Below are 19,103 nucleotides of genomic sequence, written 5' to 3' on the forward strand. Positions count from 1 at the left end.
TGTAACTAGCACTTCTGCGTCTCTTAGTCTTCGCATGTTACTAGGCTTATATATACAGTCTCGCATCCTGCAGCTATCGTCAGTCGTAGCCCCGCAATGGGGCGGCCAGCTGGAGCACTTAACACAGCACTGGACGGCACTGAATACGTTCACATCAAGAAATGGTGTGAATGGAAGCGGTCCACTCCACCACGGCGTCGACATTCGTAGTCAAGTGCGACTTCGGTAAGTCATACCAATTAATTATTACCATATGCATCACGGCTATTCTGTGTTATCGTCTAGTAAACAGAGCAAACACTGCCTATACATTGCCTAGTAAATGCGGGAAACAACCGAAAATTATTTAGTGTTTCGAACATGCCGTGTGACTACTGGCTTATGGCGTTATGCTGGGAAGCACGAAGTAGCGATATTCAAGTACGTTAGGTAGACTTGGCAATCACCCTTTATAGGAGGAAAGGTTCCTGGTACACTGGCAGAGACCGTCCCCAGTACAGAGGGTGTTCAAAACGTTGTACTTCTAACGGGCAACTGGTTTTGCACACAAATTATAAGCCTTTTCTTCGTTTTTTTCTTTGCTTCCTTTGCTATTTTGTAACATTTCTTTTCTATTGTCTTTTATTCCTCTTACCCCCTTTCCCCTGCACAAGTAAGCCCCCCTAGGAAATTGCTTATCTCCGTGTCATTCTGTCTATTTCTTCTTTCCTTCCTCCCATTAAAGAGATTTCACCGTGGGAATTCCGTAATTGTAGTTTATAAACACACGATCTGATTGTGACATGCAATAATTCCGTTCTTGCTGGCACTCAGCATCATGCAAAATATTCTAAAGCCACATTTACGTCATGTACATGGGTGGTCAAATATTTCCAGGCCGCTATCTTATGTATTACTATGGCAGCGCGGCATGGGAACTTTTGAGCACCCCTGTACATGAGTACAGGGGTGCTCTGGTAGAGAGAGAGAGAGAGAAATGTAATGCGGAAAGGCAGGGAGGTTAACTAGAAAAGTCTGACAACTAGTGCATATGTCACTGGCGGACGCAGGAAGTGCAGTATCATCTGCATTACATAAATATGCGCGCGACTAGTCCCCGAAATCGAAGTCACCATTATCTTCACGCGCGTACTTGTTCGCCTTTCTTGCAGTGACTGTTTTTCACCGACTGACAGCTGTTGCAATGTTATCGCTCAGCAAGGCAGGCCTTTAGGTATAAGAACTTTCTGTAGAATTGTTGCCCCCTTCTGTAATCATATTTTACGTGAATAGTGACGCTAATATACAGTCGTACTGATTTTGTGACGTATGCACGAGAGCATGCGATAAGTCTGGAATGTGCAATGTGGAATATATCGATAGTATAGGCGTTTGACAGGTATTCCGGCCACCGTGCTGTCCGCCAGTGTAGTTATATGAGTGCAGTTTGTTTTTAAAGCCACTAGTTTGCCTCCATTAAACTGTTCTATATTTAACTCATTGGCGACTTGTGACAATTACTTGACAACCACGTCATATCGCTGCAAATCTGGTCACTAAAAGTAATGTTGTCTCTGAGGTAAGTCAAAATTACGCCGATGCGACGCGAACTGTAGACGCTGGAAACGAATATACGTGCATAACTTAGCCTTAAATTTTCGTCTTTCAATCCGTGAGAACTGTACTTAGACAAAAAGGACCCATGTTTAAAGTATTAAAATTATTGCTCTCCATGCAATCATTCATGCTGGGAACTTTTGATTCCGCAGATTAGTCATTCAACTGTCGTACGCAGTGGCGTAGCCAGTGGGTGGCACACCGGGCCCGTGCCCCCCCCCCCGCCCCCGTTTTTTTTTTTTTTTTTGCCGTGGCATACAGGGCCCGAAATGACACTAGACCACGTCTGCCGACGTGGCCCCCACTTCAGATCAGATCAAGGAGGTGACCCCCCCCCCCCCCAAAAAAAAAAAAAGTTTCTGCCTACGTCGTACGGATGTGTCTATGCTCCATTGAACACCATACTACCATCCACACCCAGCAAGCTCAAGGAGGCTCCCAAGGCAGCATGCAAGTACCAACCGATGCACTACGACTGCTGCTTTTTACTGCCGTGGAACACACCCAGGCGAAGAAGTGGGAGTATCGTGCCGAAATAAAGCACATACGCATGAAAGAAAAAATCGATTACAAATCAATAAGTCAACCACTTTTGCTACTTCTGGTACTGTCACTTTGGCAGCCTCCTCTACCAGCCATAGCTTTTGAGATGCATCAAGAATTTGTGCTCGTGGACATGACTCCTTCAGCAAAATCGATGACTGAGCTCCGCTCAAATTTTTCGCGCAAATCGCTATTTTGGGCCTTAACAGAAATGTGGCTCTTGGTGCATCAGTAGTTGAGTCGAATAAGCTTTATTCGTCCGATGGTTGTTACTTGTGCCCGGGGCTAGGCTGCCAGAGACCCACCATTCGATGAACGTCTTCCGAGGTCCTCGGCGATGGCCCTGCATCAGTAGGAATCACAGAAATAAAAATTTAGTAGTGAATCCACAACGAATGTGACAGCAGTGCGTTAGCATACCTTTATTTAGGTCATTCAGTTGTTCAGACATAGCACAAAGGAACTGCATCAAATTACCTTCAAATGCCTAAATATCCAACACTTGGCAAGAGGAACGTCCTGCACTAGCATTGCGGAGTACTCATGTCTCTGCCTTTCTGTAAATAAATCTCTCTCTCTCTCTCTCTCTCTGTACTCGTATTACGTGAGTGAATACGGTAGACTTCACACTGCCGGAATTTTTTTTTTTATTGCGATAGCAATTGTATAGATACTCGAGGCGTCGCTTGGGCAGCAACCGCGAATTTTGATCAAGAGGGCGCGATCGCGCGCGCTATCTCGACTGACATCAGTAGGCGGCTGATACCCTTGTATGTGTTGTGCTTTCGCCACTGACTTCGTGTTGAAGCGATATACAGCATGAAAACCGCTTCGTTAATTTGAGCAGCCGTACCTCCTTATGCCGGCGCTTTGTAGTTGCGCCAGATCCGATCCTAATGCAGTTAGCTGCTAGCCTTACTTCGTATAACATTCCAATTCGTTACTATCGTATTTATTGCATCGCCCTTGCGGCGAAACTGTGACTATTTTCAGTTGGCCTATTCTAGTGCTTAACGAATTAAAATCGGAAGTCATTCCGACGGACCAAGTCACTGGCGTTCAAATCCCCCCCTCAAAAATTTTTCAATTTTGCATGTGTATATATAGACACGCGCACATATTAACACACGCCGACAATGCATAAAGGTTTAGAACTTGTTGCTGGGCTAGTAGGTACACATCGAGGAAAAAGCTTTGACTCCTAAGCACCACCAGAAAAAAGACGAAGCACAGGAAAAGAGCGTCTTTTTCTGTGCTTGGTCTTTTTTCTGGTTGTGCTTAGGCATCTAAATATTTTATGCGTAAAGGTTGGTTGAACCCCCCCCCCCCAACCCCCGCAAAAAAAAAAGAAATTCTTGCTACGCCACTGGACTAAGTACGCTGTACACGATCACAATACGTCGCTTCTGACTAGAGAAAGCGGATGTGATTGTCTGAGCTCTCGTGCGGGTTCTGCAAGCGTGATCCCCATCCGCCGTTGCGTCCAGGCGTCGGCGGGTTTACGTTTGCGCAAACCGACACCGCCTGCGACGTGGCATGCAGGCGCCAGACAGAGCCAAAGACGAGGAGGGGCTGCTCATCCGGCGTCTCTTCGATCGTTGGGGTTTTTGTTTAGCTACACGGCAAGCAAGGCAGAAACTGCCACCAGAGCGATTGCCAGCCACGCCTTGGGATCGTGTTGATTCTCGGAGCAATGTGTTGACAGGTACGTCGTTGCGACTGTCCCGACCCATTTTCTGATGGTTTAAATGAGCAAACTGACGCGTTGCTCTGTGTAAGGGAATGATAATTAAGTCTACTCGGAAATAGCTCCATCGTTCGATTGAGATTACTTAAAGACAATGGAGATGTTGTAAAAGCGGATAGCCAACATGATAGCCAACATGTACCATTATTCAGGCTACTGTACAGGGGCGTAGCCAAGGGAGGGGGGGGGTTGAAACCCCCACCCCCCAAATTTTTCAGTTTTGCTTGCGTATATATACACGCACACATACAAACGCACGCACGAACATACATAAAGTATGGTTGAACCCCCCCCCCCCCGAAAAAAATTTCTGGCTACGCCCCTGAGGCTACACCTGCCATTATTGAGCAACACTAACAGACATTAGGGAGTTTTCGAATAGCGTACGCAAAGCTTTGCGTTGGCTTTTCGCGCAACTGCGCATGCGTCGTTAACCGCTTGCGGGCTCCCGCTAACGCTAACTTAGCGTACGCTATTCGGAAACTGCCTATTAACGAGTGCTATCAAATGGCAGGAAAAGACCACGTATCAACGTCGTTGTCGTTTCTCCCATTGAGTGGCATTTCCGTATCCGCGACAGTACTTTGAACAAAATTACGTTTTTTTTTTTCATGCTCGTGACGTGTCACTTTGTAATGAGAAATGACTTGAAGAGCAGTTATGTCCATGACCGGTAAAGACGACACGGCGTATCTCATATGGCATCTCTCACAGTTTACCTTATACTGTACTGTAAGTTTGTTAGACCAGATGTTATAACATGCGAGTGAGGCATCCTAAATATTGTGAGCCTTTCTCCCATTAGTTAAACTTGTGAACATAAAGTGCAGCGTTGTACGGGTGCAGGAGGTAGTCTACCATCGCCGTTTTTTTTCGATTTTTCTTTTTTGTGGCTGTGATAGTTATCAGGAAATTGTGGTGTACATAGTTAGAGCCCCGGAAAGCTATAGCAATGCTTCTATCTCCTATATATCTTTTTCTGTTTTTTTTTTTTGCACCGCGTTGTAACAACAATGTGAAACTGTCGGCATTGGCACCCGAGCATTGCCCCAGTCACCTCGTGCAGTTTCCGGTCCCAGACTCGAGGAGAAGGAGGAGGAAGAAGTTGTGGGTTGCAGGCGGATCTAGCCTTGTGAGAGATGCAGGCAGTTGCCCCGCCCACATTCCTCCTTTCATATTATGTTCAAAACGTGATCCTTCTTTTTTAAAGCGAACTGCTGCTGAGGTACCAAGAGGGCGCGCGCAACGCGACGCAATAATGCACATGTCAATGGCCCATGAGCTATCCCAAGCACACGGAGCTGTCCCTGTCCCCCTTATCACCACACAATGTCGCAATATGAGTGCCACTCATCACCAATCACATACGAGGTCTGGCGTTAAAAAATTTAATAGCAATAATTGTTGGGGTTTACGTCCATAAAAAATGACATTATGAGAGACGCCGTAGTGGGAAGGGGGGGGGGGGGGCTCCGGATATTTCGACCACCTTGGGTTCTTTAACATGTACGTAAATCTAAGCACACCATGAAGCACACGGACGTTCATTGCATTTCGACCCCATCTAAATGCCGCCGCCGTGGCCGGGAATCAGTTTAAAATTTTCAAGAGTACTTCATCACTTGTCACATGCGAGGTCTGCAACGTTTAAAAACTTCAAGAGTAGTCGCGACACCTCCTTCCTGAATGTCCATTGTTGCACGCGGATATACCGTGCCGTTAGCGGTATCTCGCATAGGCCACACGCTTCAAAACAATAGGAAAAGGAAATACGAGCGACATTTTATCAACGCGGACTCGAAGCGCTGCACAATCAAGCCGGATGAATGATAAATATTTATCTCGCCTCAGCGACTGGCAAACCGTCGACTCTGCGGTCGCAGTGATCGTCTCGCGACCCTTGCAGCAATCACTGGTCGCGGCAAAAACCGAACTGCATTTAACGACGGGAGTCTGGTTTTGCCATTCTCTGGAGTAAACCGATGAAGACCTAATCAGGTGTTGGCGCTGTGCTCCGTGGTGAAAGGAAGGTCAGTTTCACATTTTTAACTCATTTACCTTCTGTTTCTGCAAGTGCACATCTAGACTGTTTTTTATCTTTGTATTTTTGCGACTGGGTGTCTACAGCCTAAGGTTTGCATGGGTCTATATGGGTCCTATAGTGAAAGAATTTAAGAGTTTCGCCGTTAAAAAGACACACTGCAGACGTATACATATACCGCTGTGTTTCCGTTGAGTTCTCGCTGTTCTCGATGGACGTTATGTTGACATAATATCACGCTTGGTTTTTGTAAGAGTGCAGGGGTTTTTCTCGTGACGCAGGCAGGCGAGTGACGGCGCGATTGATATCAAATGTGAATACAACGTTGACTGTATTTACAACGCCCGTGTTTACTTTAAAACCTAACGACCGATGATTATGAAACAAAAGTTACATTGCGTGTATCTCATTCGCATGAGCTTCAAACTATAGATCTTAAGGGTGCAGGTTTTTAAAAATCTGTAATTTGTATTTGTTACATCTCGTAATATTGACTCCTCGTCAAGTCCTAAGTTTGTGCGGTTGCACCGTTGAAATTGGACGCCGTTGCTGCTGCATTCAAGGCCATGTGGCGGAGAACTTGGAGAGGTGCGCGAGGTGTGGGGGTGAGTTTCGGTGTCTTTGATGCATCATTTGCCAGATCTGCTTGCATCTTTGAAGGACTCTCTTTTTTATGGCAGCATGCAATTCCTTAACATCTGCCAATGTGCTGGACTGCTGACGCAAAGGTCGCGGCATCGAATCGCAGCCTTGGTGGCGGTATTTTGATGGAGGCGAAATGCTTGACGCCAGTGTACTTAGATTTAGGTGCACGTTGAAGAATACCGGATGGCCGAAGTTTCCGGAGCCCTCCGCTAGGGCGTCCTTCATAATCATGTAGTGGTTTTCGGACGTAAAGACCCCAACAACAACATCTGCCGAAACATTGGTACGTGACTCCCACGGTAGCCGTGATACGGCTACTGTTATGACGACCAAACCGTTCTAAATGATCTTGTCCATAGCGACTATCTATATGATTTAATTCGCAGCAGCTGCGGCAGGCAGTAGTTTCGTTCTTGCCCTGAGTGGAGAGCTTTGTGCTTATCAGCTGGATGCCAATGCTGCTGAGCCAGTGCGGCAGGTTATGTTGGCTGACAATAGCACGCATATATTCATCAGAGCATGCATACGAAGCGTACGTTTTTTCGTTGCTAATATTTAGCAAAAGTAGAAATATTGCCACATATTTTGTTATATACGGGTATTTTGCAGTGGCAGTTTTTAGGTAGCGGGGGCGAGTCATGAATTATGTTTTACAAAAGCAAGAAATGTTCATTACAGTCATGTTCAACTCAACCAAAATAACCACTTTTCTTGTGTACCTTGACCCGCGCGTGCTTCATCATTTTGTGATTAACAGTCCGGTGATAAATCTTCAGTTCACATATGAAAAACCCTTCGAATGTAAATATTTGTGGACCAGAGCATTCCTAGGAACCTAGCTGACGCCCTCCTGGTGATCAGCAAAACTTATGCGTTTTGTAGCTTCTTCAGTCACGTGCGCGAAATCTGAAACCAAACATTTACTTAGTTCTATAATTTTATTGCATTCGTTGAAACCCGACTTGAAATATCAGGTTTTATAGTGTACGTGTCCTATACGAAAAACAAGCGCAAATATATTCTTGGTGGTAAGCGACTGAGCACGTTCTTCTTTTACGTTGCAGTGATTATGTTAATCACTGTTACGTCTAGTATAATAATAACGATTAAGTTATGTTTGAGCATTTGTGTTTTTCCTTTCGTTGCAATTTCATTGAGCATTTCGTTTCATTCCCACAGTTGGTTCAGACTTTTTTATGATGCAGGTATATATTCAGTGTTAGTGCCACTGTAGATACATACATTCTTACTCATCTCCATCACATAGACTTGCAGATGAGCTGCGATCTGTGTAAGTTGGCACATATTCTTCAAGATTTCAACCAGCCAAAAGACGAAACACTGAGGAGAGAAGCGGCACACACAACGACTGGACTAATAAGTGTGAATTCAGTTGCTAGTCCAGTCGTTCAGTGTGCCACTTCTCATTTTTTTGTCTTTTGGCTGCATGAACTCCTCAAGAATAGACTTGCACAGACGGGATTGAATGGGAGGCCATATCATTAGCGTTCGAGATAAACAATTTTTACTTCAGTACTTCGGAAGAGGTCTTTGCAAAAATCTCCTGTGTGATTGTTTTGCATACGATGATGAAAGGCTTGTCTTTCGGATAGCATTAAGTCATTTCAGTGACAGCTTGTTGTGTTCTCGAACTACGAAGCTCGGCCATCTTCCTGAAAGCGAACGAGCATGGAGCGCTGTCCAAATGAAGGGTGCCAAAAGGAGCTATCGGAAACGGAACGCAAGGTAGGCCTCGAGTCTGCCAATGAGCGTTGTTTTCGGTAGTGTTACTTCCGCAACGAGAGATCATTCACTACTGCGACGACGCATATCTCAAAGGATTATTAAATGCGAAGCATTTCTAAGCGAACCAAAGGCACTTTGAGCGTTTCCATCTACGTATTTATCTATCTAGCCGTCTACGTCTGGATGCTCTCGTCATCGCCTTCTTAACTTGGTGCAGACCAATATTGGCATGGGAGGATAAGATGACTGGACGAATATGACTGTCTGGTCATGACATGAATAATGTGAAAAATCATGTCGCGTACGGCGTCAAACCCTTCCCTCCAAGGCACGTGTGGCACATACCCGTATACAACGGGCCTCGGTATGAGGGTATGCGCCACCAGTGAGTGACAGTTTAAATCTATCCAGGAACGGCGAGAAGATAGATTGGTAAAATAAATGCGGGAGCGTTAAGAAAAACGGAAACCGGCCGCGTTAACCCGCCGAATGCAAAGAATAAAAGTCAGCGTCCCAGCAGGAATCGAACCCGAGAATTCTGGGTGGCAGTCAGGTATTCTACCACAGAGGCACGCCAGATCTGAAAACTGCATTGGAAAAAGACTCTAGGCAGGCGTAATGTCGGTGCCACGTCAATTGTGGCTGCAGTGCTGGTTATCTATATTTATAATAAAGCAATGAACATTACATGTGTACTTCTATAATACACGCGTCATATCGAGTTAACTTCAATTGTGGCTTCAGTGTTGGCTCCGCTTTTAGAGCAGTCTAATACATTACTTTTTTTTTAATTTGCATAGCTATGATTCAGCAAGCTGTATTCAAGCCCTGCTCGACCCCGGAGGAACACGCTAACGAAAGTTGCACATGATATTCACATCATCGCACCGTAAATTACACTTCGTTTCGGTAATACTGACATCTGTGCTCTAACGTGAGTGGTTACGTTACGTCAGACCATAAATTACCCTTTGAACGCCAGTGTAGTCAACGTGCCCGATAAGCCCGTGATGTGCGCACTACTACAACACTTACAAAAACACGTCGATCCATCTCGTAATGCTTGGCTCAAAGCCAAAAAATGCAGCATGGACAGCTACTGCCTGATTGCTTCGCATGAAACGGATTCCCACAAGGCGTGGTATCTGCCGAATTTTTTCGTATGATCGATGTTTCGGAAAGCGAGCATTCGACATGTCTGATACTGTGTTGCTGACAGGTTTCTTTCTCGTAACAAATTCTTGCGGAACAGTTTTGCCCGATGCCACAAAAGAATATTTTCTGGGTAGTTTTCTGCTTTATGTTCGCTCAGTGAGGATGAGTGTCATGGTGAAGATATTGCAAGAAAAGTATCTTTTTTTTGTTGTTGTGAACGGCGTTTTTCTATTATTCTTTCAAATCATTAAAAGAAAGGTAGTCGTTCTTTAACGAGATGCTGCTGTATATATTTTGATAACAAGTACCACAAGGAATACGAAAGAAGTTATTATTACTATTATTGCTACAATTACATTTTAGTCACTGATTTATACAAACACTGACAAGAGAAAGAAAAGCAGATAGCAATTTTACAGTAAGCTCAATATTACACATTAACGATAGACATTGTCATAGAAAGCTAAAGGCCAGTAGTGCGTGTGTGAAATGATCTTCGTATAAGATTTAATTTAAAGCTTTTCAAGGCAGCTGTGCTTAAAGTTGATTCCAACAAGCGCTTTGAATCGGTCGCAACTTTCTTCTTCAATTCCAGGGGCGTAGCCAGAACTTTTTTCTGAGAAAGGGAAGGGGGTCGGACTCTTTTTATGTATTTTCGTGCGTGTGTTTGTATGTTTGCGTGTACACACAGTAAAAGCTTGTTAATTCGACCCCGTTAATTCGGAAAATTGGATAATTCGGGCGTGTTCTCTGGTCCCGGCAAGCATATGTATTGTTCAATGGCATCAAACCCTCGTTAATTCGGTCATATTTGGCCGCAACCCGGTTAATTCGGACGATGCTTGGAGCGCGCCAAGCACGAACAGCCGCAAAGGTACGACACAAATAAGTGAAAACGGTGTTCGCGAATATTTGAAAAGGCCGCGGGCCTTCGGAAAGGCGTGGTCGCCATCCAAAAGCTTACCACAATGGCTTAGCTGGCTACCAAGGCTTCAGCGGCTGCGGCATATTTGCTTCGTTTTAGATTTTACTCGGCGCACGCGAACTGTGTATGCTCTATATATGATTGTGTCGACAGCGACTGTGCTCAAAGCTGCGACAGGCAGTAGTTTCGTTTTCGCCGCGCGCCTTCAAAACTGCGTAGTCTTCATCCATGGCTGCGCATTAGCGAGCAAGGCTTATTCAGAAGCAGATGCGTGCACAGCACTTTCGTTTCTACTGGGCACGCACGCCGCTCACATGCCTTCAGAACTCCGTGGACACTACGATCGTGTCGTTAGCGATCACGGTTTTGTCAACAGCCGATGCATCACTCTGTATCTTCGTTTTGACTTCAGGCAACGTGTGTGTAATGTCACAAAACTCTAACACGGTGGAAGCTGTTGAACAGCTTGAGCCGCGGTCCGCATGCTGGCGTAAAATTCGCTTGCTACAATGTGATGAATGAATGATCAGTTGCCGGCCATTATACCAGCTGAAAAATTATCTCGTGCGCGTTTTGGTGGTGATTGCACGTGGCGGTACGTAATGAGCGATATGTTCAGAGCACGTTTTGGCTTAAGACCCGGGGTTCTTGAGTCGCGGTCACATTGTGAATGAAGTCGCGAATGACGAAAAATGAGGCTTTTATACTTTCTTATGCAAAATAAGTACAAGATGTAAGTGTTCATAAAGAAAATTCAAATGCATTGATGTAATAGGCACTTGTCTGTTGTTTTCTTGATACTTTCGATAATTCGACATTAGGTTAATTCGGACATTTTTTCCGGTTCCGTGAAATCCGAATTAACGAGCTTTTACTGTATGCACATGCAAAATTTAAAAAATTAAGAGGGGCGTGTTGCACCCCCCCCCCCCCACGCGCACACACACACCCTGGCTACGTCAATGTACTGTTGTATCCACTTTTTTTATGACAGCTGTATCTGCTATGTCAATGACGCGTAACCGTTATTGATATTTTGTATTGATACTTATCTCTCTTTTCGTCATATCTCTCAGCCACACCTGGAAAGATGCGCCTATCGAACAGCTCCCTGCAATCTGTGTAACGCGGATATCGTTTTGAGCAATTTTATAGAGCATTGCACCACCGCTTGCCCCAAGAGAAGCGTCATATGCAAGATTTGCACAGCTGCTATCTTCGCAGAGGAAACAAAGGTATTATTGAGTAAGACTTGTTGCTGGGCGAGTTGGTTGAAATCTATGGGGTACATTTTAGCGCAAACTGTGAAAGAAAGCACGGGAAAAGAGTAGAGGAAAGCAGAAAGGTCGAGCGCTAAACTTCAACTGTTTATTCGAAAGGTGAGGCCAACAACAAATAACCATGTGCGCATGCGCGCGCCAGTAAGGGAAAAAATCACACTTTCATGTCAAATAATTGCATCTCGTTTTGGAACAGACAAACAGACGTATCACTGATACAACTCGTGCCTCTCTTCTTAATATGGAACGCCTCCAATAACTCTCGCGCTAATGTGTCACTGCTCCTGCCTATTACCTGGATCTCACGAAGCAGAGGCTCACAATTGCAGGCTGCGCAATGCTTCGTGAGATCCAGGTAATAGGCAGGAGCAGTGACACATTAGCGCGAGAGTTATTGGAGGCGTTCCATATTAAGAAGAGAGGCACGAGTTGTATCAGTGATACGTCTGTTTGTCTGTTCCAAAACGAGATGCAATTATTTGACATGAAAGTGTGATTTTTTCCCTTACTGGCGCGCGCATGCGCACATGGTTATTTGTTGTTGGCCTCACCTTTCGAATAAACAGTTGAAGTTTAGCGCTCGACCTTTCTGCTTTCCTCTACTCTTTTCCCGTGCTTTCTTTCACAGTTTGCGCTAAAATGTACCCCATAAAGGTATTATTGCTTGGTCACCTGTGCATTTTTTTTTTATTCTCAGCCGCAGCACTATATACCGAGCTTGTTCACGAGGGGTTATCTTTCGTAAGTGCAATTTTGCACAAACTAGACGCCTTCACTAATTATATTGCCAGGATCAGGGTTGACTGCCAATTTTTATTAGGAGCAATCGTAGTGTGTGAGCAGTTTGCGTATACATGTAGTGTCTGCATGCAGTGAAGGACAGCAGTCTTCCTCGACATGGTAATTGCTCATGTTACTCTGTGAATGACTGAAAAAAATTGGGGGACGCTTAAGCTTCGCCTTTAAGAGTTGAACGCGATAGCGATATTCTGTTCCTAGTGCGCAGTTCCAATACTACGAGTGTTTAAAAGAATGCGCGCACTAAGGTGTGTGCCTTAGGTAATGGGTAGCATGCTTTAAACCAGGAGATATTATGCGCGAGAAACTTTTCCGAAGTTGCGATGCACCCACTACGTAGTCTTAAGGGAATAGGCGCAGTAATGTGTGTGCCTTTTGTAACGGGTGGCTGTCTTTAAACCACCAAGTCGTTATGATATTGACATGGTGTGACGCCCGATGGCAATGTACGCTTGTACCACGCAATATTACTCCGATATTACATCTCGTACTTTGACACCTGTATACAGGACGCGTATTTTTGGGAAGCATGAAAGTTACTTTCAGTGCAGCTCCAAGCAGTGGCGTGGTTGTGTGGTAGGACACCTTCTTGCCACGCCCACGGCCTGGGTTCGATTCTCACTCGGACCCAACATTTTTATTATTTATTTTATTTGCAGCTTTTTCGATTTTTAGGTCACGGACAAGATGATGATTTTTCGCTCACAACCAACGGCCCCGACGCCGACGGCGGAATTTCTGCGATACGAGCTGTTTAACGCTATCGCGTTAATAATCGGAGTGGAGTAAAGGGGTGGGAGGTTGCACTGATATTAGTTACAAACTTGACAAGATACCGTGTCCATGTAGAGTTGTAAACAAGGTCTCTCACGAACACTGCATTCCAAACAGGTGGGGACAATAGGTGCGTTTACGTGAATAAGTTTCGTGGCAGGAATACCATTTCCCCTGCTGTCGTCGTGCATTCGTTCGAGCTAGAGGTCAGAGTTCCCATCTTAAGAACTCTGGCCATCGATGTTTCGTTTTAAAAAATTGAAGCTTTATTTTCAAAAATACCACGAGGGAAGGCGTCAAGATTACAAGCCGTTGTCTGCCATTGCACAAACAGCTAATAGCATGTACACACTATAATGAGGACCAGCAAAGACCACTGTGTTTAAACAGTTTCGAACGGCTCTGCTATTTTTAGAAACGCATGCGAAATTAAAGAAAAGATGGAAAGAACAGTAGCGGAACACTGCTGTCTTCGTCCACTTACTTGCTATTGTAAATAACATAGAGAGCAACATGCCCAAGCGTTCTCACAAACAATACTTAGTTTTTCATGCGTAAAGTGAACGAATTATTTCCTATACATTTTGTTGCAACAAATTCTGAAGCACGTATGCTTCCTTGCAAATGTCGAACGCTTGCTGAAACTTCTTTTCAGGAACACTCCGAGACCTGCCATGTCACGGGCGACAAAGAAGTGAGTCGTGTTCTTTTATTTCTTGTTTTATTTCGTAGCATGACGTCGGCTTAGAATAGACTTAGAAAAAAAGCTGTTGACCGCTACAGGCACCAGTTATTACAAAATACACCGTAAGTCATTGACCCTGAGCGTTTGAAACCAGTCATAAAGGCTCCCAATGGCTCCATTTCCGGTCCCTGAATCCATTTACAATCACAGAGAGCCAGCACGCCGCAAAATTCTAAACTTAGTCGGTACGGCTTTAAAACCTTTTGCATTGTGTCTAAATAAACAGCGGATATTATAGAGCTTCTGCCAATGAATGTCGCGGAAATTTGCAGATTCTTACGTAGCATGAAATTGACCGTTACCTTCCGCTGGGAACGTCCCACGCGAATTGAAAGAACAGGTTTACTTTCTTGCGCGCGGCACGCCTGCAGACTTTTCTAAGTGCTGGCAACATGTTAGTGAACATGCCGTACAATCTACTTGTACACGGTGCCAAGAGATAATCAATAGAACAAACCAGAAATTTCCAGTTTGTCGCATACCTCAATTTTTTTGTTATGCGTCGATTCTACAACTAGTCGCACATGTTTGCAAAGATATAGCATACTTTATCTAGACTTTTGTTTGTCGCTTGTGGTGCTTTCAATGTTGCAGAAATCGGTCGACCCAAAAGGTAAAGGCGCGCCGAGGAAAAAGGCGAAAAGTGGCAGCACGAATGCGGACGCCGAACTCAAAGAACTGCGGAAACTACTGAACGCTGCGATGAAGGAAATAGCCGAGCTGAAGCTTTCTCAGGTGCGCAAGAATTTCTCTCCAGAAAGCATGACTGGTTTTCAACCCGTTGTTTATTTGTTGTGAATGATTAACACACAGCATTAACCTGTGCTTCGTGGGGCAATGACGGGGATGCCGTTGAATGGGGCACAACCTGCGTTTTCGCTCACAAGGAACAAAAATCATATGGTCCCTCATGCATTTGCCTAAGACAACCCGAAGCCCATGACAGCCGTCTTTCTAAAATAACACCCAAAAACTTGTGTTGTAGCACAAGTCGTAAACGCTTTAGTAAATGACATCAAAGAAATTGCGCGACGGAAACACGGACAGAAAAAGACGAGTACAAACACAGCGCAATCTTTCAACTGTTGAAAGTTTGCGCTGTGTTTGTACTTGTCTTTTTCTGTCCGTGTTTTCGTCGCGCAATTTCTTCGATGTCACGGATCACCAACTAGCCCAAAATGCTGCTCTCGCTTTAGTCAATCCCGAGCTTAAATCTTTCGAGGAATTTCCTCGTAAAAGGAAGTACAGCAGTTTTTCCATGTGAGAGAAATGTACCTCTGCTTTTCAAAAACTCATTAATCGTTGCTAGGCCTGCTTGTAGCGTATCCTGAAAGACTTGAATACTTGAATCCGCTGCCCATATGCACGTTGTCAGCATAAAGTGAATAATTCAAGGTTGCAGGCAATATGTGTGACAGTTCAGCCATAACACCATTAAATAAAAATAGGCAGAGGACGCTACTTTGGGGAACACCTTGATCAACTTTATGCTGTTTGCTTTTGCCATCGACACTTTCAATCAAAATTTTCCTGTCTTTCGAGAATTCTGAGATCCCTCTTAGTGTTCGTCCAACTATGCCCAACTTAATTAAACCATGCAAGACGCGTATGTGGCTAGTTGTGTCAAATGCTCCTTTACGTCTAGAAACACTGCTATGGTGACTTTCCCACAACTTCTCTCGTAATCTACACGTGTAACAAGATCGAAAATAGCATCCATCGTACACCGACACCTTCGAAAGCTTGCCATATTTTCGGGCAGTACGTTGGTCCATTCTGTCCTCCACTGAAGCCTAGCATGAATAATCTTTTCCATAAGTTTACATCATCATCGACGGAGGGTGGGATGGGACAGGGGTTCTTGCCCCCGCCTCACCCGGAGGAAACTGCCGGCCTTTTACTAAAATTCATTCATTCATTCATTCATTCATTCATTCATTCATTCATAAGTTTACACAAGCAGCTAGTCAGACTGACAGCACGGAAGGAACGTATAAATGACTTTTGCCAGGTTTTAGTACCGGAACGACTCGTGCGATTTTCCAAGAAGGAGGAAGACATTCTGATACCCATGCATCGTTCAGTACTTTTAACAAAGTATTTGTGGCCACCGGACCCAGGTTTCTCAGAGCAGCATATGTCACCCCGTCCGGCCCAGCTGCTGTCTTCTGACGGCACGATACAAGCGAGCTCTTTGATTCTTCTAGCGAAAACACCTGATCTCGGTCATGATGAGTACGGAGAGCCAATGCTATCGGTGCTTTGACTTGTTCTACCGAGTTTATGTACTCTAGTGTACTCACTGCTGCACTTGGGCGTGTAATAAGCTGGCAAAACTCATTCGCAACGCTCGTTTCCGGTACATTTCGGACCAAATCCAGGTTCTTGAACGGCTGTTCGTGTGTTACAGAGCGGAGGACATTCCATAATTTTGACTCTTGTGTAAGGGGGGTAATTGAAGTGCAGAATTCCCGCCAGCGATTTTAGCCTATAGTCGCTCCAGTTGCAGACTCATACGATCATGTATTTTTTGGCATTCTCGGTCATTTTCAAGATGACCTGTGCTCCGGTATTTCCTTTCAGCTCTGCGGCGTATTGCTCTAAGTCTCTCGTATTCAGTCTACTCCAACGTAATCATCAAAAATTTTAACAAATTTTAAACACACATTTAATTTGCCCATGAGGGATAACAGGGTGCCTGTATCAGTTAGTGTCTGATTCACTTGTTAGGTGATATCGAAATGCCTGCCAATTGGTTATCTTTGTAGAACGCCGATAAGTTGAAAAGCGTAGTCTGGGATGCTGCCTGTCGGGCGCGCGGTACGATTCAAATAAGGTAATGTTGAGGCTGTGTCATAGTGCGAGCTGTTTTTAGTCATGAAACCATTCCAACCTCTAGCTCTTTTAAACAAGACGCATTGTTACCGCAAGCTTGATCGCGCATATGCACCGAAACTGGTGCCGAATCAATAAAACTTCTTTTTGGTGAACGCTTTTTGCCATTGGCCGTCCAGATTCAGCAGTAGTACGACAAGCCCCATGACTGGCCGAAATAATTTCTAACGAACTCCTGTAGTGTTAGTCGTTTTTTGTGAAAATGGGCCCTGGTGCCTTCGAGCAAACGTTTGAACCAATCTTTAGAATTTGTTCAAAGGTGATGCGGCCTTGCAGTGCCCCCGGTAGCAGTTCGTAAATCGAAATGGTTGCCGTAAAGCACTTAGTTGAAAACTATATATATTAAGGTTTTATTCATGAGTGAACTGCGCATTTAGATTTATCTTGGTAACAGCGTCTGCTACAACGAGAAGTGTAGTTCAAATAATCAAATTTTGACGATAAACGAGCGTCGTTTTTATCCGTATAATCTCTAACAGAAACCCCCGCTAGTGCTTTCGACCTCGTGGCTATAGATCCTTTCGGAAAAGTACGTGTTGACGTAGCCAGGGGAGGGTTCAACAGTCCCCACACCCACCAACTCCGAAAAATGTTTCGATTTTGCATGTCCATACACGCACACATACAAACACACGCACGAACATACATAAAAAGTGGTTGAGTACACCCCCTTCCCTCCCTTTCGATCCATTTCCGGAAAGAATTTCTGGCAACGCACCTGGCATTTTTGCTGCTTGGTTCATGAGTTTAGAATTCATCCTTTGTGCTTTGTTTCAGAGCATTCTGGAGAGGAAGACGGCAGCGCTACTGCGTCGAACTGGAGCGTCGTTCGTCTGGTGCTTGGAGTCGTACCGGCGACTTCGCCGGCATGCGATCTCGCGCCGCGAAGACTGTCTCAGTGAGCCGATCTTCTTCGGCCTGGCCGGCTGCAAGTTTCGGCTGCAGGTTAACCTGTACGGCGTCGCAGGCGGTGCTGGAACCCACATGGCCTTCTTCGTCCAGTTCAAGGTCGTCGACCTGGCCAGGATGGACAGTTGCTGCGTGAAGAAAACTAGGGTAAGTCGCAATAATTTCTGCGGCGTCTAGCTAGCCCTCTTACCAGACTCACATTCTGCAAATGGGCTACGATGTGCAATGAACGAAGCCCGATTTGTGACCGAAATAAACTGCAACTAAAGAAAAATAACTACGGAAAAAGAAGGAAATTAAATGTTAATTCCAGTTTCTACTTCCCGATTCCTAATAGACATCCGGTTTCTGCTTCCCGACCTCTTAATTGACTTCCTCAGCCCACTTCAGGCCTGTGAATTCCAAATGTAACGCGGCAACCTTATGCCATGACGTGCCTTCATTCGCTCTCAATGCGATGACTGTGGTACGTGACTTTTTTTTTATGTACAATGCGGTAAACGTAACCTGCGTGCACATGCAGTGCCTGATACGAGTGGCGTCCCAACGAGAGGGCGTCGACCACGTCGACCACACGTTTGACTTCTGCGTCTCGGGCCAGGACCGTCGCCGCTCCACGAGCCGTCCGCTGCACATGTGGAACACGCTCTTTGGTCGCGAGAAGTTTATCCTCTTCGAAGAACTCGAAGACCAGCGTGTTGGATACGTCGTCGACGACATGCTGATCCTGGAATTTCACGTTATAGACTGACTTTAAAAAAAAAAGGTCAATTAAAACAAAAAAACAATGAAGCCAGAACAAAGTGTCGCGCTTTCTGAAGCCACGTGGAAATAACTCGGAAATCACCGTCATATTTCAATAGTGTTTCACGGTAATTCCATAAAGGGACACTCAAGCGAAACAATAACTTTAGCAAGGGGTACCACAAAAACACACGGGACACAGAGACATCACGAAGCGGTGTTGTCTGTTCGTGTCCCGTCAACACAACAGCGCTTCGCGTTATTTCTTTTAACAGCAAAGCTTTTTAGCAAAATCATTCCTTGTCCGGCGAACCAAAAAACTATCATCTTCATAAACGGGTTTGTGCCACAGAAATTGGGTAAATCCCACTATTCACCACTGCGCCACTAAAAATCAAGAAGGCAACAGTTAGCCCAACAAATGGCTGCGATGCGACGGCGGCCCCGAAGCGATGGAAGACCTACGCCAGCGACAACGCACCCGTAGATCTATGAGACGTGCGAACGCTTTGTTTCAGCGCGAGGTTCTGTCTCTGGAGTTTGGACATCCGTGTCGTGTC

The 19,103-nt window shown here is 45.1% G+C and overlaps 1 protein-coding gene across 2 annotated transcripts; it reads left to right on the forward strand.

The window, feature by feature from the left end:
• Positions 1-39: 39 nt before the first annotated feature.
• LOC119393389 (uncharacterized) lies at positions 40-18,725 on the forward strand. Of its 2 annotated transcripts, XM_037660364.2 has the most exons (8): positions 40-225; positions 3,682-3,844; positions 8,233-8,318; positions 11,475-11,633; positions 13,906-13,944; positions 14,590-14,730; positions 17,668-17,946; positions 18,323-18,725. In XM_037660364.2, the coding sequence occupies exons 3-8, from the start codon at positions 8,262-8,264 to the stop codon at positions 18,548-18,550; spliced, it is 903 nt and encodes a 300-aa protein (XP_037516292.1). In that variant the 5' UTR covers positions 40-225; positions 3,682-3,844; positions 8,233-8,261; the 3' UTR covers positions 18,551-18,725. The 2 variants fall into 2 exon arrangements, with proteins under 2 accessions (XP_037516292.1, XP_049272191.1); XM_049416234.1 differs by lacking the exons at positions 40-225; positions 3,682-3,844; positions 11,475-11,633 and having other exon boundaries at positions 8,247-8,318; positions 18,323-18,723.
• The last annotated feature ends 378 nt before the right edge of the window (positions 18,726-19,103 follow it).

Source organism: Rhipicephalus sanguineus, chromosome 5, assembly GCF_013339695.2.
Source record: "Rhipicephalus sanguineus isolate Rsan-2018 chromosome 5, BIME_Rsan_1.4, whole genome shotgun sequence".
Taxonomy (NCBI): domain Eukaryota; kingdom Metazoa; phylum Arthropoda; class Arachnida; order Ixodida; family Ixodidae; genus Rhipicephalus; species Rhipicephalus sanguineus.

Bases quoted from the DNA above. Each gene is read 5' to 3' on its own strand.
- LOC119393389 (XM_037660364.2), top strand. From the start codon at position 8,262: ATGGAGCGCTGTCCAAATGAAGGGTGCCAAAAGGAGCTATCGGAAACG. The intron at 11,634-13,905 runs GTATTATTGAGT...ACTTCTTTTCAG, and splicing joins TCTTCGCAGAGGAAACAAAG to GAACACTCCGAGACCTGCCA. The intron at 13,945-14,589 runs GTGAGTCGTGTT...TCAATGTTGCAG, and splicing joins ATGTCACGGGCGACAAAGAA to AAATCGGTCGACCCAAAAGG.